The 27841-nt window shown below is 40.0% G+C and overlaps 2 protein-coding genes across 2 annotated transcripts; one reads left to right on the plus strand and one right to left on the minus strand.

Moving 5' to 3' along the window:
• Positions 1 to 22097, minus strand: nuak1b (NUAK family, SNF1-like kinase, 1b). The gene is made up of 7 exons (XM_073831808.1): positions 21093 to 22097; positions 10436 to 10556; positions 7002 to 7153; positions 5871 to 5936; positions 5497 to 5616; positions 4255 to 4387; positions 1 to 4124 (listed from the first exon to the last, which is right to left on the minus strand). The coding sequence occupies exons 1-7, from the start codon at positions 21300 to 21302 to the stop codon at positions 3085 to 3087; spliced, it is 1842 nt and encodes a 613-aa protein (XP_073687909.1). The 5' UTR covers positions 21303 to 22097; the 3' UTR covers positions 1 to 3084.
• On the plus strand, positions 21767 to 27759 carry depdc7b (DEP domain containing 7, paralog b). The gene is made up of 9 exons (XM_073831562.1): positions 21767 to 21968; positions 25497 to 25938; positions 26033 to 26160; positions 26278 to 26470; positions 26548 to 26786; positions 26870 to 27012; positions 27086 to 27211; positions 27300 to 27375; positions 27466 to 27759. Exons 1-9 carry the CDS (start codon positions 21767 to 21769, stop codon positions 27687 to 27689), a joined length of 1773 nt encoding a protein of 590 aa, XP_073687663.1. The 3' UTR covers positions 27690 to 27759.
• Positions 27760 to 27841: the final 82 nt, after the last annotated feature.

Consider the following 27841-nt stretch of genomic DNA (forward strand, 5'->3'; position numbering starts at 1 on the left):
TTCTTTGAAATGATTCGTTTATTGAGTTGGTTTTACACAGATTTGGTTTTGTGGTACAAAACACTGCTGGTTAGCGAGATATCTCCACTTAGCAACAACCAAAGCAGCTGAATACACAACCAAAGCTTTACAACACAACCACATGACCGCAATGCACCATCTCTCTCTGTTATTTTGCTCTTCCAGTTGTCTTTCAGTGTTTGTTTGTGTCTACGCACACATGCACACTTTGTATGAGTGCTGTTGATGAAATGAAATGGCTTCACCACCAATAAATAGAGTATAAAAATGCAATTGTAATAATTATATTATCAAAAAATTAAACAAAAAAGATAGCAAAGGCACTGAACGTAAAAATACCTTGGCAGTCCTTGTTTCTCAAAACTGATACCAAACCCCCAAAAAAGATTATGGCATTGACCATCAAAAGTAATTAATTATAATAAAATAATGCATAAATAACATAATAATACTACCATTTCAGTACTGTCAATAAACAATATCCAGTCAAGTTTTCCTCTATGCCGACTAATTTTTGACTAATATGCACCAGGTATTTCCAGTTTGGCTGAAAGCATGTTTGAATTCGATTCGCAATGGCCGCCTTTGTTAATCTCACTTGCGATGGCACTATGGTTAGCAATGGCACATTTGGGTGGATGCTCAACTTTGTCCTAAAGTATTAAGACAAATAAGGTTGATCATGAATATCGTGACACCAAATATTGGGTCCGATCTGCGAGGCGGCGTTTGAGATTTCTGACACGCATTAAATGACCCTGATGAAACAGTAGTTGCGATTGATCGTCTGCTAGACATTAGCTGAAAACCTGTAGAGACCAGGAGAGATCGTTGATTATACGCACAACGTTCTTCTGTAAGGTAAATCAATAATAATATTTTGGAGAATCAAAAACAGAAGCGCAATAACATAAAAATACTAACATAGTATAATTTGATCACTGAATCCAGTTGACAATACAATGCAATACAGAAATGCAGTACGATACGATACACATTAGGTGTGTCTATAATATCAACCCAGGACCTCCTTTGAACAAAGTGCCTCCCATGATCTGTTTTGTCTTGACATTTTTGGTGCAAACTCAATACTCTATATCTCTTTACTCTGGTAATGTTTGATATTTCTACCCATAAGCGCCTTCTTTGGTACAAAATACTTGCCTTATCCTTTCATCTACTTTCTTCATCTCACTATTTCTACACTTGCACTAGTCTTTCTTCACATGCAGCAAAATAAAAAGCTACGTCATCCTTTCCAGTGAATAATTCTATACGTCCCTCTTACTGGAAAAGTCCCTCCATCCATAAAAGCTTTCATGAACATAAACACCTGGTAAATACCTCTCTTTCTACTACAGCTACTTCACACTTACCTTCTAAAAACATTTAGACAACAGCCTTCAAACTAAAATTGCACTTGAAATTCTGCACACTAAAGATTCTGAAACAATAAAGCTTCTGTCCTAATAAACCTACGACACAGGGAAGCTCTCTGGGTCATGGTGTTATGATCTAGTCCAGACATGCCTCTAAAGAGCCTTTGGAATTTGCTGCCTCATCACTGCTTTGAAACTAATCGGTCTACTTGTTTTTTTAGCTCTAACGGGAGTGTTTTGGGCATCAAAGTTCAACAGAGAACCAATAATCCGTTATTCTTTGAGCTAAGCAATTATAATTCTTAAGCATCAACAGATAAACACCGGGAGAGACAATGTTCCTACAGTCCAAAACCTTTGGAAATAGTCAAACAAGCTTGTCTCCATGCTTGTCTCCAACTGAGCATTCTTTGGAGCTGAGATTGTGTCTGACATTTCTACCTTGAGTTAAACCTTGTTAAGGTGAAGGTGTCCAGAACTCTGAACAGTCACCTAACCCAGTCAAGAAACCACAAGAGGACTGTTCCAGAAAAACACATGGTGCACGCACACATGTTCCTGTCAGGACTCAATCAGAAACAACCAATCTAGCATGCTGGAACCTTGAATTACCCTGCGGGTTCTGAAAATAAACTCCCATTCAAGGACCGATCATGGACTATTCTTCTTCTGCAATAATCTCGTCAGTAGTGGGGCAAACTTAACCTTGATGGTAGTTCTGTAGGGTAGGCTTTGTGCTTGGAGGTCCTGGGGCTTCTCTAAGCATTCGATACAAACTTAAAAATAAAATGAAATAAAAATAATAAAACGCTGTTCATCTGATGACAGCTTCCTCTGGCATCTCTCTCCACCTTAAGGAAATGACATACATAATTTAATATGAATTAAAAAAAATTAAAAGAAACAAACAAAAAGGCACTTCTATAATTCCATAGATATGACTCATACGAGTTTGATCATTACATATGCGGTTTAAATGACATATCACAATAACCAAGAAAGAAAAATAACAATTATATATGTCAGTTCCAATCAAGGACAATGAGAGATTTCAGTTTCGTATTCTTCCAGTACTGCCAGACCACACCAGTTTTGTATCACTAAATCTACAAAAAAAATTATAATAAATAATACACAACAACAGTTCATTTGGAGCAAGACCCTGGTTTCTTTTTTTGGAAGTAAATATCACAAACGACATGTGCTCTGTGAGAGTTTTAAGGTGCTTGATAAACTCAGGTTGGCTCTAATTTTTCATCAAGACTGCCGTTACATGATGCCTTACTCTGATGCTAACTCACCTTATATTTATAATGTAAACATTTAATTTCATTTCTCACCTGTAGGGGGATAATGTCCCAGAGTACCAACTTAAATTTTACCTACTTCAAACCTTTAAATCCCCCTAGGCTGTAGTTCCCCAAGTTGTATTTGATACAAATTTTAACTGTGTACAAGATTGGGTTGGGTAAAGGTAAAGTAGGATCGGGTAGGATTAGGATTTAGGGTTAAGAGTTAGGGTTAAGGTTTGGTTGTGTACAACCTCCAATATCATCCTATCGAAAAAGGACTCACATTCAAAGAATCCCAGTTTTGCACTGGTCGTCAACAACATGCCAAACAAACACCTTCCACTTGCTCCACCTTCTTTCTTTCTAGGCCCCTCTCAACTGCCCCCCCCCCCTTATGACAGGTTGTTGCTGATGTCCAGGGCTTGTTGGTACACCTGAGTCATATCATCAAGATCTCCTAATAGAGAAAAGCTGCTGTTATCCCCTGGAGAGCCCTGCGTTTCTCGGTTGAACTTCCCACTATGTATGGGAGGAGCTGCCTGGAGACCTTTAAAGTTGGCCAGCTGGAGGAGATTTTCTGCAGACACACAGCCTCTGATGTTGGGGCGGGCTCTGGGTAGGGGCCAGTCAGTACCACTGAAGGAACTGTTGCTGATGGTGTCGCTATCCTCCCTTACAATACTAGATGGGCGACTCTGACTGCGGGATAACCCGGAATCGCCAGGTGCTGGTTCCCCAAGGACACTCAGAGGAGGAGCGCCACTGTATGTAGAATACTTCCCATTGCGCTTCAAGATGCCCTTTCTACCAACTGCTCGCTTTGGTGGTGAGCTGGTAGCAAGAGGTGTGATGTTGCCTCCTAGCAAGTCAGAGGACTCGCTGCGCTCTGGGGAAGAATAGTACCCTGATTCCCGTTGTTGGTTATTTTTTAGGATTCCCTTCTTTGGAAGGATAGAGACCGCCTTGGTAGGAGAGTTGCCTGTTATCCCCTGCTCCTCCTCTCCATCTTCACCTTCAGGTCCAGATTCCTTCTCTGGGGTTCCCGGACCGGACTCTATTTCCTCCAGACTTGGAGAGCGTTGCTCTTCAGAGGTTCTTGTCTTCAGGATGCCCTTTGGTCTCTTGAGGCCAAGGCTCTCCTCTCCATTACAGTGGGACACACCGACATCATTCTCTTTCTTGGACTTTTTGGGCCGTTGACGGACAAGCAGGAATGGCTCGGACCGGATGGCTTTAGTAGGTCGAGGCTCGGTCCGGTTCTGCCAGTCAATGAGACGAGCCAGCATGGGCGAGCCAGCATCCCTTTGCGATTCACAGTCGCACACACTGGTCTTCCATCCCCAGTTTACCCACCAGTGATTGGCGATGTCTTCCACCGTGGCCCGCCGCTCAGGGTTGACCATCAGCATCCAGCGGATAAGACCACGAGCATCTAAACAAAAGGCCAAACAATCAAGAGACATCAAGAGACACATATACCTGCATACATCGGCACACATTTTTCTAGGCATTGTTCTAGGCATTCCGAACTTTGTCTGAAAGAGGTAATGAAAGACCAGTACCTGATGACTGGGATGGTTCTCGATATTCTCCATTGCTGATTTGCCGAATGAGATTTTTGTGGTCCCCTCCGTCGAATGGCATACTGCCATAGACCAGCGTGTACAGCAATACTCCCAGAGCCCAGCTGTCCACCTGCAAATAATGGATGGCATTGATGTCAGCTGACTCTGAAAGAACTTTGAGTGACTGTTAACTCTGCAGATATCCTGTCATATACAGAAAGGGTAGAAGTCACATGACAAGACTGGGATGTTTAGTGCTGGCTGTGCTTTCATGCAAGAATCTATTGATAGCCTGACTTTTTAAAAAACGGTTGGACACTCCAGCAAGCAGAAACAGCATCAGACGGTACCAGTCTCCCACTCTGGTTGGTTTTTAGGCTTTTTTCAGCTTCAGCTTGAACTCTATATGCTATGTCTTTTTTGAGACATTCTATTACACAACACACCACCCTAAAGCAGTCAGTTATGCAAGTCCTGTGGAGGGTGGGTTAAAAGGGCAAGGTATGTAGGCCAGAAATCTCATGATCGCCCCAGCAGCCTGGAAGGTTTTCCAGGTTCCTGAGTTGTCAGTTCACAGGAAATCACTTATAGACCAGAGTGATTGTTTTGCTCAAGGCGGCCGCCAGGGTGAGAAGAAATGGAGACTTTCATTGCTATCATTGATTGCAAGGTTTGGCTTTTTCTCAAAAGTGTTTGGCCTTTATGATTATATCCTTGTACATTCTAGTGTTTTCTGTACCCTTGAAGAAAACTCCAGCAAAGTATTGCACGCTAAAGTCACACTAAACTACTCCTATTTTGAAAAGCCCTGAGCTTTATACCACATGTAAAGCTCTGAAGAACCTTTCAACTCTGACCATGGTTTGACATATATAATCAGAGATACTTGGAGAAAGAAACTCCAGCTGCTCTCCATGTTCGGTAGGGAAGCACAAGGCGTGTGTTTGCCTGTTCCTAGGGGTCTGTAGAAGGATAATCCCATCAAAGAGCAGAATAAGGCTTCACTAACCACATAGACCATCTCTGATAGATCGCAGCCGCTCACAGTGGATTTCACACGCTAACATAATGAAACTGTGGGGTGTTTCATTTACGATGATGCAAACCTCAAGGGTTTATGTCTGTGCATCACGTCATGCAGGCCTGTGGTAAACCATTCCAACATGTTTTCATGACCTTCGAAAGAAGTTCAACATAAAGAGCAGTTTGCAGAGCCTTCTTTATCTAAGCATGCCTCACCTCTGGACCACGATACGGTCTGCCGTTAACGATCTCCGGAGATGCGTATAGTGGACTACCACAGAAGGTCTGGAGGAGCTTGTCTTTATGATACAGGTTGGACAGACCAAAATCAGCAATCTGAATGAACAACAAATACGTCAGTGTTTGGTTTTAGAGAAACAATGCAACTAAAGGTTTATTTCTCTGGTTTACTTGTTACTGAGTAGTGTTTGTTTTTACAAGGAGTGGTTTTTAAACATCCTGCTTGTTCTGCTCATGTTTCATGAATGAATTCCACCATTTCTTATTTTTTTAGTCCACATTCTGTACTTGCAGAGAAAATCTATTGGAAACACTACAGCATCTTTAGACTGTTTCAGAACCATTCTTACCTTTATGTTACAGTTTTCATCCAGTAGCACATTTTCCAGTTTCAGGTCCCGGTGAACAACACCATTCTGGAAAGAAAACGTCAGAATGCACTTTCGAGATCTGAGGTAATACCATCATAGCCAACAGAATCATTATTAACCGCTGACATCTGTTCCACAAACACTGTCTGTAATTACAGTTCTGTTCAGACACCAGTTTTTGATTGGAACATGATCATGCAGTTAGTCCGTGTGTTTCCTTTAAAGTAACAAACAGCATTCGGGTTACAGCACGCCCGGAAACCCAGCCACAATGGGTTTAGGATCTAAGAGAGTTCATTACAGATGTCTGATGACCATGAAAGATGCATGTGTTCAGCATGCACCGCGTATAGCAGATGGACTATAAATCGACAGTTTAACAGGCTGCTTTCTTGTGTCGTCTGGTGGACCCCACCCAAAAATCCCCCCGCATTGTGGTTGCCCATGGCGATGATGACTCACATCCCTCCCCTCTGGTGTCTGGAAGCTCCCCTGCCCTGAGATATGACATCACGTCATCTTCAGCTGCAAACCAGCCCACCCAATGCAGGCCCACAGGGACCTCGATTGACTCCGAGCAGTGCATCGTGGGGGAATGAGACTGCCTTATCTGGAACACTGGCTATGTTTCAAAACCTAGTGTCACTCAAGCCTAGTGACCAAAAAATCCACCCAAAAATGGTGGGCAGTGAATTCGGGTAAATTGGGACACTTATTGTGACTGAGATGACTGGAATTTAGGATTTTAACACTCTACTGAAAAGACGTGAAAACAGTCCAATTGTAAGAAACTGGAAAAGCCCTTATACACATACACAGGACTTCACGGAAACAAACAAATGGGTGGTTTATTACTCCATCGACAGCTCTGCTAAATGCCGAAATGTGTGACCCATGATGCAAAGCTGTTTCACACCAGTTGTCTGTTCCAAGATTCCCCCCAATCTTATAAGAGCCAAAGATAATAGACTCTCACTGCACGGCCCGATTTCATCGAATAACTGCACGTGCAGCTCTGCGGGAAGCCCTGATGAAACATGAGGCTCTCATAGAAGAGAAAGGGATTGAGAAAGAAAGAATGGAATGGAGAGAGATAAGAGAGGTGCATACCTTGTGGCAGTAGTGCACAGCAGAGACGATCTGCCTGAAGAAGTGTCGGGTTTCTCTCTCGGTCAGGCGTCTGCGTTCGCTGATGTAGTCATAGAGTTCACCTTTACTGGCGTATTCCATGACGATCACTATCTTGTCCTTATTTTCAAACACTGCAAAACAACATCATGAAAATCTGATTAGTTCATGTATAGCTTGTATGTTTATTCATGTTTTATTTATGCATGTTCAGAATGTTTATTTAATGATCTGTATTCTGAGCCAAAATTTTGAGCTTTAAAGCTACAGCCACCAAACTTGGGTCAGACCTTCAGACTGTTCTGAAGTTATTTGCTATATCTTTTCTAATTGATCCAGCGTAAGGGTTTTCGAAAACCAGACTATCGAAACCACCCTCATTTTAAACAATGAGACTTATGCTGTATTTAAGCTGTCTATTGCTATAGCAAAGCTTAACAAATCCCTACTGGAAAAAAAAAACTAACCTAAGCTCATTGGCTTCTTTTAAAGTGGTTTTGGCCACTTTTTGGCTGGTCTTAGCTGGTCAAGCTGGGAGACCTGCTTAAAGAGCAAGCAAGCTTAAACCAGTTAAGACTAGAAAGCCAATGTAGGCTTAGCTGTTTTGTTTTTTGCAAAAACCAGTTAAGATTAGACAGCCAGCATAGGATGGTTTAGCTGTTTTTTGTTGTTGCTGATTTTTGCTAAATCAGCTGGTTTTGAACTCTTGGTTTTCATCTTAAACCAGTTAGGACTAGACAGCCAGCGTAGGCTGGTTTTAGCTGTTTTTTTTTTTAATCAGCTGGTTTTTAACTTATTTTTTGCTACATCAGCTGGTTTTCAGATGTGTTTAATCTGGATTTAGCTGGTTAGAGCTGGTTAACTTTTTTTCCCCTAAATCAGCTGGGTTTAGCTGGTTTTGAATTCTTTTGGTTTTTATCTTAAACCAGTTAAGACTAGACAGCCAGCGTAGGCTGGTTTTAGCTGGGGGTTTTTAATCAGCTGGTTTATTACTTATTTTTTGCTACATCAGCTGGTTTTCAGATGTGATCAATCTGGATTTAGCTGGTTATAGCTTGTTGTTAACTTTTTTTTTCCTAAATCAGCTGGGTTTAGCTGGTTTTGAATTCTTTTGGTTTTTATCTTAAACCAGTTATAACTAGACAGCCAGCGTAGGCTGATTTTAGCTGTTTTTTAGCTGTTTTTTTTATTCAAAATCAGCTGGGTTTAGCTGGTTTTTAACTTATTTTTCCTAAATCAACTTGTTTCAGCTATATGTTAAATCATGCTAATAATATGCCAGCAACATGCTAATCATGCTAACATGTTAAATAATATTACAGTATGCTAATTATGTTAGCAACATGTTAACAGTGTTAAATCATGTTAACATGTTAAATCATGCTAACAGCACATTAGCAACACATTAGCTAAATCTGTTTTTAATATACTTTATGCCAAAACATTCAAACTTTAAAACTACGTTAGGGTATTAAAACGTTTTTTTAACTTTCTGGCCTGGCTTTTTTAAGCCAACTTCCCTGCTGAAAAAAAAACAGCATATGCTGGTTAGGTATGTTTTGGTGCTGGGATGCTGGTTTTAGCTGGTTTATGCTGGTTAATGCTGGTCCTTTGCTGGTTAATGCTGGTCATGTTGCTGGTCAAGGACCAGCATGAACCAGCAAAGGACCAGCATAAACCAGCAAAGGGCCAGCATCCCAGCACCAAAACATACCTTACCAGCATATGCTGTTTTTTTCAGCAGGTTTAAAGTTTGTCATCAAACTTTACTCATCTAGTTTACAATAAAGCTGTAATATTGTCCAATTATTCTTTCTCTATCCTCTGCTTCCCATAACGCAATTCCACAAGTAAGTGGAAGTAAGCTGTAAGAAGTCAGTAAAACAAAAATCTAGATAAAGTTGTAGGCCTCAGCAATTGACCAGTTGGATAACGTGACCCACGACTAGTTTACACAAGCCAAGGCTTCAACAGGGAGGCGTCCAGTCAAAAAATAAACATGTACGGTGGCGCCTTGTTTCTTCAGAATGCAACCCACAATGAAAAAGTACAAGTGCAAAACTACTGGATGCATAAAAACGAAAAGACTGTGTTTTGTAGTGGCCAGTCCAGAAAGTTCAGCGGGTCACAGCGGCATCCGGTAACGACCAGGAGAAGCCGAAAAATCCAGAGGAACAAGCACAGCAAATTACAGTCCGACGCAGCAGAAAGTGGCTGTTGCTGCAAAACCCCAAAAATCCTCATACGTATCACCCCACCCAAGCGTTTGGCGCTGCCGCCGGCTCCTGTCACGCGTCCAGAATCGGTTCTCATCTTTTTACAGAATCTCTCCTGTCCGCCATTGCTTTCCACAGAACTGCAGGGAATGCAAGCGCAAGGCCTTCTGGGATTGTGCAAATACAGTTTAGAGAGAGAGAGGGGGGTAATAGAGTTAACATAACACAGATTTGCTGTGTCAAAGAGAGTAAATCACTTTTCTCACAGCAATGCTAAATATCGGAGCTCAGCGATAAATTCAACAGCGATATGCAGTCTGCAGGAAGAGAAGATCCCAAATGAGATCATCTCAAGTGTTTCTCATAGGTTAAATGCAACTGAAATGAGCCTTTAGAGAAAAAAAAAAAAAACCTCAAATGTGCTCAGATTTGCCAAAATCAAAAGTCAGAGATCTCAATATGAGCTTGAAGAAACAACTGAGAAACTTTAGATACTCGTGACTCTAAGTCTCGTGAGCAATGTGAGTGCAAATTTTGAGTAATAAAAATGTGCCTCTGGGAAAGTTCATGCAGCTTAATGGGTACGCAAGCAATTCACATTCATTCCTCTATCCGAAAATTTCCACGACCAGCCCAAGCCCATAAACATAATTCAAAACCACACAAAATTAAAAGAGAAAGACACTCTGACATTGCAGCAATGAAAGACAAAGCCAGACACGAGAAGGGAAAAAAGAGTCTCCGAAGACTCATTTAATGCTGGTAACTCCAGAGACTCGTTTAAAGAGGTGTTCTCCCCTCTCTGAGTCGGGCCAACCACAACACAGGCGGAGTCGTGACACAGAACAAAGATGAATACGGCAACTCTTCAAAACTAAACTGCCCTATAAACCCAGATGGACTTTGAGCGGAAAACCGTCGAGTCAGCGCGCCAAGAGCTCGCCAGGCCTGCCGTGGCACAGAATCAGCAGAAGAAACCAGACGGCAGCAAAAATGGCTTTAGTAATCATCAACTCAGACTTTCACTGGAGATCTTAACAATTGAAACACATGCTGGTCAGCATATTCACTGACACTGATCTAGTTTAATTGAAATATTAATGCATGGATAGAGCAAAAAAACTTTTAGTGTTCTTCACAACACAAGTCTAGTAATAGTTAGAATTGTATGTTTTATTTATTGCTGAATTTGATAGATACCTTCATATATAGAGATGATATGTGGGTGGCGAAGGGACGACATGATCTCGATTTCTCGTCGAATGTGAACCATGTCCTGTTCATCTTTAATTTTCTCCTTCCTGATAGACTTGATGGCAACCTGAAGAAAAGAAAGAGGTTCATTAAATCTCAAAAAAATCTAATATTTATCTTAGTAGCTTTAGGCCACTTTTTTTTTGACAGCAAACGACTCAAGTTAACTTTAAACTCCCATAGCACCACAGCTAACCACTTGGCCGCGACTCTGACAAAAACATTCTATTCTTGCATGTCAGAATAACACCTGAGTAGATTTTTCAGACAGAGAGGTGTAATCATCCCATCGCACACACACGCACACACATAATTATCCCATAAACACACGTCACGGCTGAGCATATTTTCAGCCTTGTGCTGTGTAATTTTCCTGATGTTTTTTGGGAAAATGAGGGTGCAGTGTTTGGAAGCGGAATGAAAGCTCTCTCGTGTGTTTATTCGGCTCTCGTAGGCCCTGAGGACACTGCACTGATGTCTCTATTTAATCATATAACCTGAACAGGCTCCAATGTGTGGAGCCTCATTTCTGCCACTGAATAAAAACTTAAAAAGGTAACTGCACTTTTTAGCAATTTTGGCAATTCTTGCAATTTTGAGTTTACGTGTCGCAATTCTGACTTTTCTCACAGTTGCAACTTTCGTGTCACAGTTCTGACTTTTTTTTTTTAGCAATTGCGAGTTTGCATGTCTTAATTCATGAGAGTTTTTTCTCAGAATTGCGAGGTGTAAATGTGCAATTCTGAGAAGATAAGTAAAACATAAAAAGGTAATCACACCTTTTATCAGAATTTTAACATTTTTCTCGCATTTGTGAGTCACCGTTCAGACTTTATAACTCACAACTGCGAGTTTGTGTCACAATTTTGACTTTATTCTCGGAATTGTGAGTTTACGTCACAATTCTGATTTTTTTCTCAAAATTGCGTGATATAAGTCACAATTGCATGTTTTAAAGTCGTAATTGCGAGATATAACCTTACAATTCTGAGAATTTAATTCAAAAATAAAAAAGGTAATGGCACTTTTTTATCTCACAATTCTGATGTATTTTAGCAATTGCAAGTCAGTTTTTTTTTAGCAATTGCAAGTCAGAATTGCAAGATATAAACTTGTATATTGTACAATTTACAAATAAAAAAGGTAATCACACTTCTTTTTGAGCAATTGCAAGTTTTGTTGTAAGAATTGTGAGTTATAAAGTCAGAATTGCATGATGTAAAAAAGTCAAAAATAAAAATGATAATCACACTTTTTATATCACAATTCTAACATTTTTCCCAATTCTGACTTTTTTCTCAGAATTGCTAGATATAAAGTCACAATTGCATGTTTTAAAGCCAGAATTGTGAGATATAAACTTGCAATTCTGAGAATTTAATTCAAAAATAAAAAAGGTAATCACACTTTTTATCTCACAATTCTGACTTTTTTCTTGCAATTGCGAGTTTGTCGCAATTCAGACCTTTTTCTCGCAGTTGTAAGTTTGTCACAATTCTGTCTTTTTTCTCGCAGTTGCGAGTTTACGTCGCAATTCTGACTTTTTCTGCAATTGTGTGTTTACATGTCAGAATTCTGACTTTTTTCTCAGAATTGCAAGATATAAATCACAATTGCGAGTTATAAAGTCAGAATTGCGATATATAAACTTCCATTTCTGAGAAATTAAGTAAAAAAAAAGTTAATTTCACTTTTTATCTCACAATTCTGACTTTTCTCGCAATTGTGAGTTTACATGTCGTAATTCTTAGAATTGCGTTATATAAAGTCACAATTGCGTGTTTTAAAGTCAGAATTGTGAGATATATTGTAAACTTGCTATTTTAAGAAATTAAGTCAAAAACAAAAAAGGTAATTGCATTCACTCCCAATTCGGATTTTTTTTTTCTCGCAATTGTGAGTATACATGTCGCAATTCTATTCCTTTGCAATTCTGAGTTTACATGTGGTAATTCTTACTTTTTATTCAGAACTGTGAGATATATACTCGAAATGGAGTTCTAAAGTCAGAATTGCCAGAAATAAACTTGCAAACTTAATTTTTTAGTGTTGCAAGTTTATATCTTCCAATTCTGACTTTAACACACAATTGTGGCTTTATATCAGTTATTTCTGACTTAACAATTTCAAGTTTATATCTCGCATTTTTAAGAAAAAAAGTCACAAGATTTACACTCGCAACTATGAACTTCAGAATTGAACATTCTAGAACTGGAGATGAGAAGTGGGCAAAGAGGAGATGCCCTGTTGACTGACTGATGGATGATGTCATGGGGAGGAAAGAGGAAATGATATCTGGGTAGTGATTTCCTGTCTATTTCTGTCCTATCTCACCCTCCCAGGCGTGTGCTACACGTCCATTTAAAGAACAACTGGAACAATGTGTGAGCTGATGACAAACCTTAACTGGAAGAGAGGAAGTTTGTCAATTCCATTTTTTTTGTGATGTCATACCCACAATGACAGTCCCTAAAACATGTCTATCTGCACCTCCATGTGGCTGCATCATCGCCACAGTTCTCAGAACAGCCCGTGTCTTCATATTAATGGCGAGCGAGCAGGCGGACCGCCGTTTTTCTCGGAGAAACCAAAACCACATGTTTCCGAGGAGCTGAAGGTAAATCACTGACTATATCCATAAAAGGAAAGCCCTAGCGGAATGCTTCGAAACTGATTATGTGGAATAAAAAGACATAAACAAATCCAGAAACCAGTACCAGTTCTCTAAAAGAAGAATGGGCAAACCCTGCTCTTTATTGGAAAGCCATCAGCGAGTGTTTTCCATGAGCTCATGAAGTTATGTGCAGCTGAAGGTATTCACCTCCCGCCAGGTCCGCTGGAGACGGCAGGAATACTAATGCTGCAGTTTGTTCAAACGCAGCAGGAGTGTGAGTTTAAAATAATCTCCAGGAAGACAAAAAAAACCCAGTGTTCCCACAGAGGTAGTAACAGGATTCTGACCAGCGGAGCTTTTTATTTGTTTATCTGTGTGCGAGCCAAATGAACAGAATACAACATCAATAAAAGTGCAGACGAGTTTTGGTATTTCATTAATGGTGTTTGCAAAGAGAGGGATTTGAGCAAGTATTGAACTTTGTCACGTAACATGATTGATACCTTAAAACTTGAAATGTAGAGGCACGCTACTTTATTTATTGAATTAAATGGAAAAAAAACACCCTAGCAACCAATTCAACCACCCTAGCAACCACCCAAGTAAATACCTAGCAACCACACCAAATACCCTAGCTATTATCTAACAGTTACCCTGCACACCCCCCACAGTCACCTCAGCCACCTTTGGTTGCCTGAATGCCTTAGCAAGTATCCCAATACCCTGACAAACACTCTAGCAAACTCCTAGCAGCCACGTCAAATGGCCTATCAATCATCCTGAATGCCATAAAAACTTCCCCAAATCCTGACAACCACCCAAGTAACCACTAAGCATCCACCCCAATACCCTAGGTACCATTTAGTAATCCCCCCCGACACCCTCGTGACCACCTTAAATGCCCTAGTAATCACCCAGCAACCCTAGTAACTTAGCAATCATCTAGCTACCACCCCAATACCCTAACAACGAACTTAGTAACTGCCTAACAACCACCCAAGCACCCTAGCAACTACATATTAATCAGTGTAATTTCTATCAACTATCTAAAATCCTTCTAGTCACCCAAGTAACCACCCAGCAACCTTTTAGCAACCACCCTGAATGCCCTAGAAACCACCCAAACACCCTACCAACCTTCTAGTAACCACATAGCAATCGTGTGAATACTCTAGCAACCACTTATCAACAACTCAAAAATCATTTACCACAAACATGCTATAGCCTATCATCCACCCAAAACCCTAGCAGTCACCCTAGTAACCACCCAGCATCCTCCTAACAGCCACCTTGAATGCCCTAGCAACTACCTAAAAATCCCAACAACCACCTTAATAATTGCCTAGCAACTCAGGACCCCTAGCACCTAGTAACCTTCTAGCAACCATCCTGAATGCCCTAGCAACTACCACAAAACACTAACAACCACTTTAGAAACCGCCTAGCAACCACCCAAGCAACTACATATCAGTGTAAAAACTTTATCAACATCCAAAATCCTAGCAATGACCCTACTAACCACCCAGCAGCCCTCTAGCATCCACCCTGAATGCCCTAGCAACTACCCCAAAACCCTAACAACCACCTCAGTAAAAACCTAACAACCACTCAAGCACCCTAACAACTACATATGAATCAGCATGCATACTTTATCAACCATCCAAAATCCTAGCAATCACCATAGTAACCACCCAGCTACTCTAGCATTCTAGCAACCACCTCAAACCCTAACAACCACCTTAGTAACCACCTAGCAACCACCCAAGCAGACCTAGAAACTACACATCAATCAGCCAACCCTAGCAATCAGTGTGAATACTTTATCAACCATCAAAAAATCAAAAACCCTATCACCCTTCTAGCAACCTCTCTGAATGACCTAGCAACTGCATCAAAGCCCTGACAACCACCTTAGTAACTACCCAAGCAACTACATATCAGTGTAAATACTTTATCAACCGCCAAAAATCCTAGCAATCAGGCTAGTAACCACCCAGTAACCCTAGTAACCTTTTAGCAACCAACCCAAACAACCACCTTAGCAACTGCCTAGCAACCTACCAAGCACCCTAGCAACCACATATCAATCAGTCAATGTGTGAATACTTTATCAACCACCCAAAATCCTGGCAATCTCCTTAGTAACCACCCAGAAACCCTACCAACCTTCTAGCAACCACCACAAACCCTAAAAACCACCTTATTAACTGCCTAGCAACCACCCTAGCAACTACATATCTATCAGTCAATCAGTATTTATTCCAGTATTTATTCCATATTTAGTCCTGGCAACCTTCTAGCAACCACGCCAAACCCCAAATATACCCCAGCAACCACATAGCAACCAATGTGAAAATCCTAGCAACCACTTATCAACCACCCAAAACTCTAACAACCACCTAGCAGTTTAGGTTGGAAATGCACAGACAATTTTTGGCAATTTCCGGAAATGTTTCAGAATTTTTGGAAAGGATTCTGCAGGATTTTTTGGAAACTTTATTAAAGTGGGAAACACCCTAGCAACCATTCCAAACATCCTAGCAACCACCAACCAATCACCCAACATGCTAACACCACACAGAAACACTGCATAACATTCTGGCAACTTGTCTAGCAACATGTCTGATAGTATATTTACTAATTGATCAAATGAAACAAATTGTTCTACCAATTGTGGCCACTAGGTGTCACCACGTCCTTCAGAAAACAATTAAAACTTTAAAAAATTATGAACAAGGGATAAGTTTTGTTTACTTTTTGTGACCTAGTCTCAAACTTTAGTGTCTAAAAAGAATAAAAAAAACCACATTCTATCAGACTGTTTTGGCATCCTTACAGGATATTTATTTACCACATTTTCATTTCAAGATGGCCTTTCAAGTGTCCATCTGCTTTCGCACTGTCACAGTGACCTTTTCACATACAGACGGACGAATGTGTACAAACACGTACTCAGACAGACATGTGACCCATTTATCACACACTGTGGAAGGAATGTTGACCGTTATGTTGACATCCGATCTTGTTTGTACATTCAGATACACACAAATGCAATGCAAACACGAGCTCATACGTGCGAGAGCTCACACACACACGTACTATCTGTCTGTCTGCTCGGGTCATTATGCTGAATCTGAGGCTGGTAAAGCCATAAAGAAGAACGTGTTACGCAATGTCTTTGGTTATCTTTGCCTCAGGGGTAGAGGTCAGGAATACGCCGTTCACGACTGTAGCATATATCAGCAGTCAGAACCTTCTGTTAGTCTGTGTACTTGATAACAAACAGTAAAGCTTTATCACGTTACATTCAGTTTGTTTGTTTAGAAACGGACATCATCTAGATTTACTAAACTAAATGTGATATGAGTTGAACATAATGGCCCAGAGGAATATTTTATTGCTCTGCGGTTGATATTTCGTATCTTAGGAGATTTAATGGAGATTGCAGTTATGTTTGATTTAGGTATCAACTTTGTCTCTTAAAATTCTTTCGGAGAAATAAAAAAAGATGCAAATTAGACAATAGATGACATACTAAAAGGCCTAAAATACAATCTTGGTAAATATGTGAAAGTTTTTAGGCTTGTTTCCATGGAGGTATTATACAATAATGCAAGTATGCGAACACAAACATTTCTATAAGCAACTGCAATTTCCGAAATGTATCAAAACGCTATTAACACAAGCAGAAACATAAATGTTTGTAGGTATGAAAGGACAATTAAGCACGCTATTGCATTGTTTAGTGCTATTCATAACACAATTTAATTATGCAAACATACACTCTTCTAGGTACGCAAGCTCTATTTCAATCACTGTTGCGGATAAAAATCCAAATGCAATGCAAGTATGTAAACACAAATTCCAAAGTACACAAAGGTCAATTAAGTGCGTTGTTGCATTATTCAGCACTAATAACACAAAGCAATACGTGATTATAAACGTATAATGTTACGATGCAAAATTAGAACAGCATTCTTAACATAACGCAAGGTTGATGAACGAAAATGCTTCTAGGTACGCAAACTATATCACTATTCAGAATTCGATTCATAACGCAATGAAAGTAAGAAAATGCAACGCAATACAAACAGAAAAAAGTATAAATGTTTCAAGGTACTGAAGGTCGATTTTGCGAGTTTTCGCACTACTTAGTACTATTAATAATGCAGTGCAATTATGCGAAAGCAAATGCTTCTGAGGACACAACTGCAATTTCTGTAATTTGTCAGAACACTATTAACGCAATGAAGCAGAAAAAAACGTAAATGTTTAGGTATGCAAGGACAGTTAAGCGCGTTATTTCATTATCTTGCACTTCTATTCATAACACAATCCAAGTATTTCAAGCGTTTTTGCAAACGTTTCTAGGTACTCGTATCACGATTCAGAATTTGATCCATAACGCAATGCAAGTAAGAAAGCACAAAGCAACACAAACAAAAAAGTACAAATGTTACAAAATAACGAAGGTCAATTTTGCGAGTTTTTGTGCTACTAAGTTCTATTCGTGACGCAATGGAAGTATGTGAAAACATTCTTCTGAGGATGCAAATGCAATTTCTGAAATGTGTCAGAACACTATAGAGACAGAGCGCCACGCGTCACAATCTGAAGGCCACGCCCACCGGGGGGAAAACAAACCAAAGGTCTCCATTGACTTTGTATTGCGGGAAGCTGCCTCCTTGTCATTTCTGACTTATAACAAAAAACAGAACAATGTCTAAAAGCTGCTATGTGACAAGGTGTACAGTAAACAAGCTAAAAAAGACAGAACTACGTTTTTATAAACTGTCGACCTAAAAAAACGAGTATTTAAGAATGCAAAAGTAGAGCGCAACGTGTCATATTACTCTGAGAACTACGCCCGCTGGAGGGAAATTTAACGGCGACAGTAAATAATTATTATTTAACAATGTCAAAGGATTATTTCACCACCCTGAAAAGAGAAGATATATTGAGAAACTACATTTTATTAGTCTATGTCAGTGCACCTTTTCCTTACCTTCCTTTTGTTGGAGAAATTATCCACCTGAATGGCCCAACGTGAAATACCCTGACATCTACAACTATTTGTGTCCTTAAACTCTCGTTTTTGGGGTCGATAGCTTATAAAAACGTAGTTATGTGGGTTTTTTTAGCCAGTTTACTGTCTCGTAGCAGCTTTTAGACATTGTTCTGTTTTTTGTTATAAGTGAGAAATGACAAGGAGTCCACTTCCCGCAAAACAAAGTCAATGGAGAACGTTGGATTGCCCCCCCGCCCGGTGTGGGCGTGGCCTAAATGTGCTCTGTCTCTATGAACACAATGAAGCTGAATTATTATTTTTTTTGATAATTTAGATAGGACAGTGTAGTGAGTGACAGGAAGCAATGTGGGGGAGAGAGAGGGGGGGCGAGATCGGAAAAGGTTCATGAGCTGTGTTTGCAAGAATGTAAGGTCAAATAAGCGCATTGTTGCATTATTCAACGCTATTAATAACAATCCAAGTATGCGAATGAACACAAACGCTTCTAAGTATGCAAACTTGTATCGTAATTCAGAATTTGATTCGTAACACAATGCAAGTAAGAAAACGCAACACAAGCACAAAAAAGTAGAAATGTTTCAAGGTACTCAAGGTTCATTTTGCGAGTTTTCGCGATACTTGATGCTATTAATGACGCAATGCAAGATGCGAACACAAATGTTTCTAGGTATACAAGTGCTATTTCAAATATTGTTTGGCTAGAACATCAGAATACAATTCATAACTCATTGCAAGTAGGTAATAGCAAATAGCCTTAATGCATTGCATTCTAACGTGTTTCAAAATGCTATTCATAACAATACAAGCACATGAATGCAAATGCTTTTAGGTATGCAAGCCGATTTTAAAACATGCTGCAAAATGTGAAATGCAAGTATGTAAACATTTCTAAGTGTACAAGTTGAAGTCACATTGAAATGCGTCAGAATTCAATTTATAACGCAAATTCTCAGCGATGCCACAAAGAGGCGCTAATAAGAAAGTAAGTCATACAGGTTTGTAACAACATGTTTCAGAATTTACATTTTTGAGCTATCACAAATAAAAGAAAGAAACAAAATACTGCAGTGTGTAGGTGTGTTTTAAGACTCTGTGTTGTCTAATATTTAGTCTCTATGGCAGTTATCAGTGGTGTTTACGTCTGTTATCTATACGTCTGTGCTGTAACTCTTTACAGACAGCGTGTCCGGCCGGTTAACAGTTTCTCTGACTAATTCCTGCTAAGCACACTAAACTGGTGCCAGAAAACAACACAGTATGTCTCCCTGAGTGACTTTATGTTTATGGGCCCACAAACACGCATGACAAATTATGTTTTACCATGTGTCTGAGTTTGGGGTAAACGAAAAAACATGTATGTGTAGTGTGCGCGCCACGTTATTTTTAGGTCTGTTAGTGCGCACAACAGCCTGCCAACTCTCTGATGGCACACTGCCCACCAATACACTCCAACCTGTGTGTGTGTGTGTGTGTGTGTGTGTGTGTGTGTGTGTGTGTGTGTGTGTGTGTGTGTGTGTGTTTATATGACTGTATGTGTTGAGAAATAGCCTGGATTGTAAATTATTAAACTAAACTAAGGCTATATATCTGCTTACAGCCCATAACAGCGACCAACAACAGTGTTTCCATAGAAATATACATGACTAGAGGGCATTTCAACTGCTTGAATGGGTTGCACACCTATTCTTGAAGGTAAAAAACAAAGATAAATGCTAATAACAAAACACAACTTAACAGTTTGCTTCTCAGAACAAATTTAACTGTATTTTGAAGCGAGTTCATCAATAGCTTCTACAATTAGAATAGATTCTAATGTTTTTTTCTCAAAATGATGGACCAAAAACACTGAGAAATCCAAGATATCTTTTGTGCTATTCTAAAATAAAGAGTACAGGTTGACAGGACATGAGGGTAAGTAAATAACCAATTTTTTTTTTGTTTGATGGAACTTTCCAGCAGAACGGAAAGATTTCTTTCTCCTAGCAGCTGTTCCAGGTTCTGTGGTGACTGAGTCATTTAGAGGACGGTGTTAAACAACAACCAAAGCCACGTGCCGCAGCATGCCGAACGAATCCGCTATGTTTGATTAATGAACAAACTAACACTAAAGCCGTGCTTGACCTAGATGTCCACAGCAGAACTTAGCATCTACGTCAGAGATCATTAGTGACCCGAGGGTCAAAACTCAAGGTCCCTAACACATTTGGCACAGGTTGCATTATTATTTATGGCGAGTGGTCAGCAGTGACCTTTGAACCCAACTGCAAGAGAAATGGTCAGTTGATTGAAGCATGATGCGTTTCATTGGGGGCCATTAGAGCAACTTCACTGGAGATTTAAAACATCTGCTCTTGCACAAGCGAACGCGTGCGGCGCACACGCGTGGGATGGAATTCCCATGAGATGGGATGAAATGAGCCAAACACAACAATGGATTATTATAGCAGGCTGACACTCTGAGCGACAAACTACAGCCGGACCAAGATCTAGGCCAGTTCTTTATTCATATTTGTAGCAATAGCCAAAAATACATTTTATGGGTCAAAATCAATTTTTTTTATGCCAAAATCATTAGGATATTAAGATAAATATATCAAAACTTAATTTTTGATTAGTAATATGCATTGCTAAGAACGTCATTGGGACAACTTTTAAGGCGATTTTCTCAATATTTAGATTTTTTTGAACCCTCAGATTTTCAAATAGTTGTATCTTGGCCAAATATATACATCAATGGAAAGCTTATTTATTGAGCTTTCAGGTATAATTCTCAATTTAAAAAATGACCCTTATGACTGGTTTTGTGGTCCAGGGTCATATAAATCAATGTATCGTGGATTTCCTCATCTGATATACCAGGTTAAGTATCTTACGGGGATTGAACCTACAACCTTCTGGATAGCATTTCAGATCTATAACCACTGCATTAGATTTATTCAACAGACGCTTGAAGCTCTCACCTCTCTCCCAGAATGGCGCTCGATGGCCTTCTTGACTTTGCCGTACGTTCCTCTCCCCAGGGTCTCCAGCAGCTCATAACGATGCTTCAGGTTGTGTTTGTGATGATGTTTCTTCACACCAGAGTTGCTGCGCTTGACCTCACCGGGGCCCTCAGGGGCCTCCGCCACCACTGAGGGGCCTGGCGGGTCACCTGGCCTTTGTGTCTCCATCACGCGGGAGGACGATATTTACACCTCCCTCTATGTTTAAATATATTGACTAAATGCTTGGAAATATTGATAATATAAAACCTAATTAATATAGCTAATCAGCATATAAATAAATAAATAAATTACAATGCAAAGGTTTATTATGTTAACATATAAACTAATTAATGATTGTCAATAATGACTCATATTTTAATGAGGTGTCTATCTATTCTACCTATAGCCGGCTATGGTAGGCTATCTAAAGGAAAATAATAATCCCAGTCTAATTATGAACGATAAAACAGGGCTATGAACGGACTAAAAAGGCATATTATTAAAAAAAAGAAACTACTAATGAACACGTGCCATGTGTTTTTATGGCACTCTGCTACAATGTATCATTCGCAATTAGAACGACAATGTATCTATTGTGCACTATTCTATTATGACGCGTTCTATACCATTATGACGTATCCTACTCCGCTATGACGTGTTCTCTTTCCCGTGGCGCGTTCGATCATGATTTCTCCGTTATTCCTTTGTTTCAATCTACCGCAGAAAATCTCAGGCGAGAAAGCAGCGACCACGCCGGCGTTCTGGACGTAAATCACCCTCATTCTGGCCTCGGATCCGCCGTGGTGTCAGTCAGCTCGGTTCTGGTGCCAGGGATCCGTGATATGAGGCTCGGTGCGCGGGGATCGGACGGAAGGATGTGCTGCGGTCTCGTGTCTGCTGTGGCCATGATTCGGTGTGTTCGGCCCGTCTCTCTCCTCCTGGTGTCCTGATCTGGGATTCTTTCTCTCTGTCCTTCGGGCTGAGAAGCACTGAATAAAGACGGAGGGGGCGGAGTCACTCTGCGTGTGTCTCAGTCTCTCTCTCTCTGAATGTGCTTGACTCTGATTTTTTGCTGATTTTCTTGTTCTGCTTTAGAGAGAAAACAGAAAGGCAAAGTGTCATTTTTTTTATTAATTCCCACCATACAGAGACTTTATGCAGAGAATTGAATACATACTATATGTGACCCTGGACCACAAAACCAGTCACAATTTTGAGATATTGAAAGTTGGATAAATAAGCTTTCCATTTATGTATGGTTTGTTAGGATAGGACAATATTTGACAGAGATACAAAAAGAAATCAAAATACTAAGTCTGAATAAGTTCTTAGCAATGTATATTACTAGTCAAAAATTAGCAAATGTACAAAATATCTTCATACAACATGATCTTTACTTAATATCCCAATGATTTTTGGCATAAAAGAAAAATAGATAATTTTGACCAATACAATGCATTTTTGGCTATTGCTACAAATAAACCTGTGCTACTTAAGACTGGTTTTGTGGTCCAGGGTCACAAATATAGTGAGTTCTTGCCTTTTTATATAAAAGTGGATCAACATGCCTTGAGCTCTTGAGCTCTGGTGTAAAATCAGCCATAATTTGCATAGAAACTGTTTTGCTCATTTGTTCAGCATGGAGTCAGATTCATTTGAATAAACATTCAAAGGGCTGAAAGCAAAGGTCTATTCATGACTTAAAGCGCCAACGATGCCTTCAGCTTTGTTCATGAGCCAGATGTTGCCACATGTCCTGAATTATGGTCCTCATAAATAATCCAGTAAACTTTGACCAAGACCTGAAATTACCAAACCGTGATGTACATATTAAACATTCCTGATGCAGTTGAGTTGTTCTCCTGAATGCATCACCTGCAGTTCAGATGCAGTTAGACATGCCTGAAACCTCACCCTGCACATTCTGCCTCAGCCAATCAGCTCTGTTTTCTTTTGTTTGCTTCTGTTTGGATCCTGCACGGTGTAATTTAGCCACTGATTGGTGGAGGGGAAGTTTGAGTCAAACAGACTCCAGACTGAGCCGTTTGTCTTTGTTTGATCTGGAGAGCTCTGGGAATCTGGACGGTCCTGTGTTGTGGTGAGCGGTCGGGCAGCGGACTTCAGACTTGAGCAGTAACTGTGTGCATGTGTGTTGCTCCAAGATTTGCATCTCAGATGAAATTTGGCCTCAGATGCACCCTGGAATCAGGTATCATGGGAGACAACCTGCCCCCTAGCGGTGGAAATGCATGTGTAGGTCACAGTTATCCAGCTCAGCAGTGCCAGAGCATCATGGATCTTAATATATTACAAACCAATTTAGGTCATCCAAATGTTGTAGTCAAAAAGATTTGAATCTTTTCATAAGTAAGACATTTTCATAAGTAAAATAATGTTCTCATAATAAGTATTTTATTCAAATTCTACTAGATTCCGTCTCTAATCTGTACGGTGTGATTGACAGTACTGAAAAAAAATGATGTAACAAAGATTTCAAACAAAAGGACTGCTGCATTATTTATATGCTGGCATTTCCTTGATCCTTAGACATGTTATGGTTTCATTTTTCTCTTGGACATCAAACAAAGATTTGTTTGAAGATGTTTCATTCAGGTATTTGCAGCCCCTCGGGCATCTGGCAGAGTTTCCGCCGCAACTATTTCAAGTTCAGCACAGAAACCTGCACTGAAACATTCCCTACACTCAACAAATTAAAAACAGCAGGAACCACAAAGGACAAAGAAAGATGTGGTGTGTGTGTGTGTGTGTGTGAGAGAGAGAGAGAGAGAGAGAGAGAGAGAGTGAGAAAGTGACTGAGGTGACCACAGAGAAATGCAGATAACAGAACGGTATATTACCAGCGTTTGATCATAGGTCACATGGCTGCGTCCTCTAGCGTGTTTACGTGTGAGCCTGAAAGTGATACGAAAAACACATCCTTTATTTGAAATGATGACAGAAGAGATCAATTTGACATGGAAAACAGAAACAGCTGCTAAGAAGAAGAGACAGAGATAGATAGATAGATAGATAGATACATAGATAGATAGATAGATAGATAGATAGATAGATAGATAGATAGATAGATAGATAGATAGATAGATAGATAGATAGATAGACAAACAGTTAAATAGACAGACAGACAGGCAATAGACAGACAGACAGACAGACAGACAGACAGACAGACAGACAGACAGACAGACAGACAGACAGTTAAAGGGACAGACAGGGGCTAGACAGACAGACAGACAGACAGACAGACAGACAAACAAATAAACAAACAAACAGACAGTTAAATAGAAGGACAGACAGTTAAATAGATAGATAGACAGACAGACAGTTAAATAGAAAGACAGAAAGACAGACAGTTGGATAGACAAACAGTTAAATAGAAAGACAGAAAGATAGAAAGACAGACAGTTAAATAGATAGACAGACAGACAGACAGACAGACCGATAGATAGACAGAGTTAAATAGACAAACAGACGATAGATAGACAGACAGATAAATAGATAGACAGTTAAATAGATAGACAGACAGACGATAGATAGACACAGACAGTCAGACAGGCAGTTAAATAGACAGACAGACAGATAGACACAGTTAAATAGATAGACAGACAGACGATAGACAGACAGACAGACAGATAGATAGACAGTTAAATAGACAGACAGACGATAGATAGACAGACAGATAGATAGATAGATAGATAGATAGATAGATAGATAGATAGATAGATAGATAGATAGATAGATAGATAGATAGATAGATAGATAGATAGATAGATAGATGGATAGACAGATTATGTTCAATGCAATCATTATACAATATATGTGGTTGCACTGAAGGATACAGAACCCATTATATTATTCTTTAGTTGTATACTACATATTTTGACATTTTAGTATGCCTAGATAAATTTGCTAGATAAATTTTAATTTCAAATAATATGCATATTGTGTATTCAATATTCAAAGAGTATACTGCAGATATAGTAGACTGTATGATAGTGTGCCGTTCCAAATGCAGCCTCAATTATTTAAAGATGCTTTGCTGCCCTCTAGTGTTGCATGTGGGTATTGTGATTGTGAACTCATTTTCACTGGTTCACTGTTAGCCAATCACACAATCACACAGAGGTCGCTAATGAGCTGCTGTTGATTAATGAGAATGTTTGATGAGTGTGAGTCACATCTGCAAAGAGAGAACGAACACATGGCTTCAGTTCAGGATAAAGTTGCTGCATTAAATATTGTGGGGAAATTATACAGTCCCCTCAGCCGACCTCCCGGTAACATCTGTTATATGACAGTTTAAGGTTGTGTGTTTTCATTTGAAGCACTAGCCTAGTAAAATACTTTTTTCTTGTGTCTCTTTAGGTCACAGATTGATCAACAGACCTCAAGATGTGCAAACCAACCAGGTTCAACACAAAGAAACATGGAGCCACATCATTGCTGCTCTACAAGCCCAGGTGAAGGTCAAGAAACGCAGGCACCATCTGAAATCTCACGATAACTGCTTTCTGGGCTCTGACGCAGTGGATGTTATTCAAGAATATCTGACTCGGAATAAGGTTCTCGGAGATGCCCAGGTTTCCAGAGCCATGGTTGCACGCCTCTGCCAGGTGCTGCTAGACTGTAAGGTGTTTGAAGCAGTGGGAACCAAAGTTTTGGGGAAGACCAGTAAACCAGCAGGCTTCCAGGACAGCAGCAGCTGCCTCTACAGATTCCTGAATATGGAGGATCCATCCCTGGATGTATTGGAAATGGCGCTTTTCCCTCCCAATGAAGAGAGTTTGATGAACATCACACCATGCAGGTGTTTCAGATCACTGTAGATGTTAATGGTGCAGCACTGAGTGATTTTTATTCTAACTTTGAATTCTAATGATCTGAATTGTCGACCTTTTTAGACAGGACATCCTGTTATTCTCTCATAGTACACCTGTGAAACCAGACCACGTGTTGGATCGTCTCATGCAGAAGCTGGACTTGACCGGACTTGTCGGTTCTCCTCCTGCTGAATCTCTTCCTCCATCTGGTAAGAGCATTGTTCAGATTCTCCATGTGTTGTAATTTTATATTAAACCGTAGACCATTCAGGAAAAAAAAAAACATGGGTGCAACTTTAACCATATTAATATGAACTCTGCTTCAGTGGTCAGAGAAGTGTGGCGAGAGCAGACCATACGTAGGTTGTCTCAGCTGATAGATCTCCCTCTGCTGGAGGGAGTGCTGAACTGCTCAAAGATAGTTTCTCCTCCGTCTCGTGGCAGTAATAATGGACCTGAACTGCTTTACACCAGCAACTACCTTGACCGAGAGGTTCTCAAGGCCTTCAAAGAATCACAGTGAGACATCTTCACATTTAAACACAGTTCAAATGAAACAATAAGACTCTGATAGACCTAACTTGTCCTCCACCCAGAGCTGATGTTTGGCTGTCGGCAGCCATTGACCTGCTAGATTTCCTTCCGGATCAGCTTGTGGTGGAGGTAAGCAGAGAGCTGCCTACATTCTCCTGTGAGGAAGAGGACGGCCAGAAGATGGATGAATGTAAACTACTACTATTTCATGTGCTGGACAAACACTATGGACACATGGAGCGCAAACCTCTCCTCTGTGAAAGCATGGCAGATGTCTACACCAAGATCATGGAACTCCTGAGTGAATAATGCTCCTCAAATGATTCATTTGTTCCAAAAAACAGTTTTCTTTGTGGCAATTCTTCCGTTTACCTGTTTATCTAGTGAATGGGAAGTTTGAACGAGCGTTGGAGGTCCTGCAGCTGACGCTGAAGCTGCTGTCTGCGTCTGCACGTGAGGAACTGCGCAGGTTGCTGGAGTTCATGGCCGCAGCTGCAGATGCTGCAAATGTCCGGCTGCACAAAGAAGTGAGGAGTCATAATGCAAGCAATGAGTTGTTTACACATATGTCAACTGTTTACACTTACTTTGCATTTTCAGATTGAAAACCGGGTGGTTGTGAAGAAGACGTTCACCAGAGCCGTCATCCAGAGCAAGAGTCTGACGAAAGGAAAGACAGACCTGCTGATGCTCTTCATGCTCGACAACTATCAGGAGAGCTTCAAGGTTTCTTTTATTTAATGAATTAAGATTGTACTGATCACTAATGATATAATGGTTGTTGTGCATCATCCTACTTTATTTCTCTTATTAGATTCCAGGGTCTCTTCACAAACTAGTCAGTGAGAAATTGGATGACATTGTGAAACACAAAGATTCATCCACAACTGGTATGATGTCTACAGTGTTTATCTCACTCTTGTCTCAACACACAAAAGTTTAAAGTGTTTTAAAGTTGTTGTCTTCTCTGAATGTTTCAGATACGCCATTTTGTCAGCGAGTGCCAAGAGACATGTACACAGAGACCATAAAGAACTCGACTACAAATGAGCTGTACTCTCTCCTAAAAAACATTGACGAAAACACCAAATATTCCCTAAAAGAGAAGAAACGACTCCTGGCGCAGTTTTATAAGGGCCATCCAGACATCTTCATGCAGTATTTTGGGTCTAGAATGAGCACACTGAACCTTCTTGAAGTTTAATTTCACTTTGTCCTGTTTATGTTTGTATCCCAATAAATAAAAATAAACATATTTAAGTTTTAAATGAGAATTGAGTATGTGTCTTCAAATAGTCGAAATATGATATTCCACCTTCTTAGTGGGAAAATTGTTCTGGATAGGCCTACAAGGGC

This window comes from Garra rufa, chromosome 25 (genome assembly GCF_049309525.1).
Source record: "Garra rufa chromosome 25, GarRuf1.0, whole genome shotgun sequence".
In the NCBI taxonomy this organism is placed as follows: Eukaryota; Metazoa; Chordata; class Actinopteri; order Cypriniformes; family Cyprinidae; genus Garra; species Garra rufa.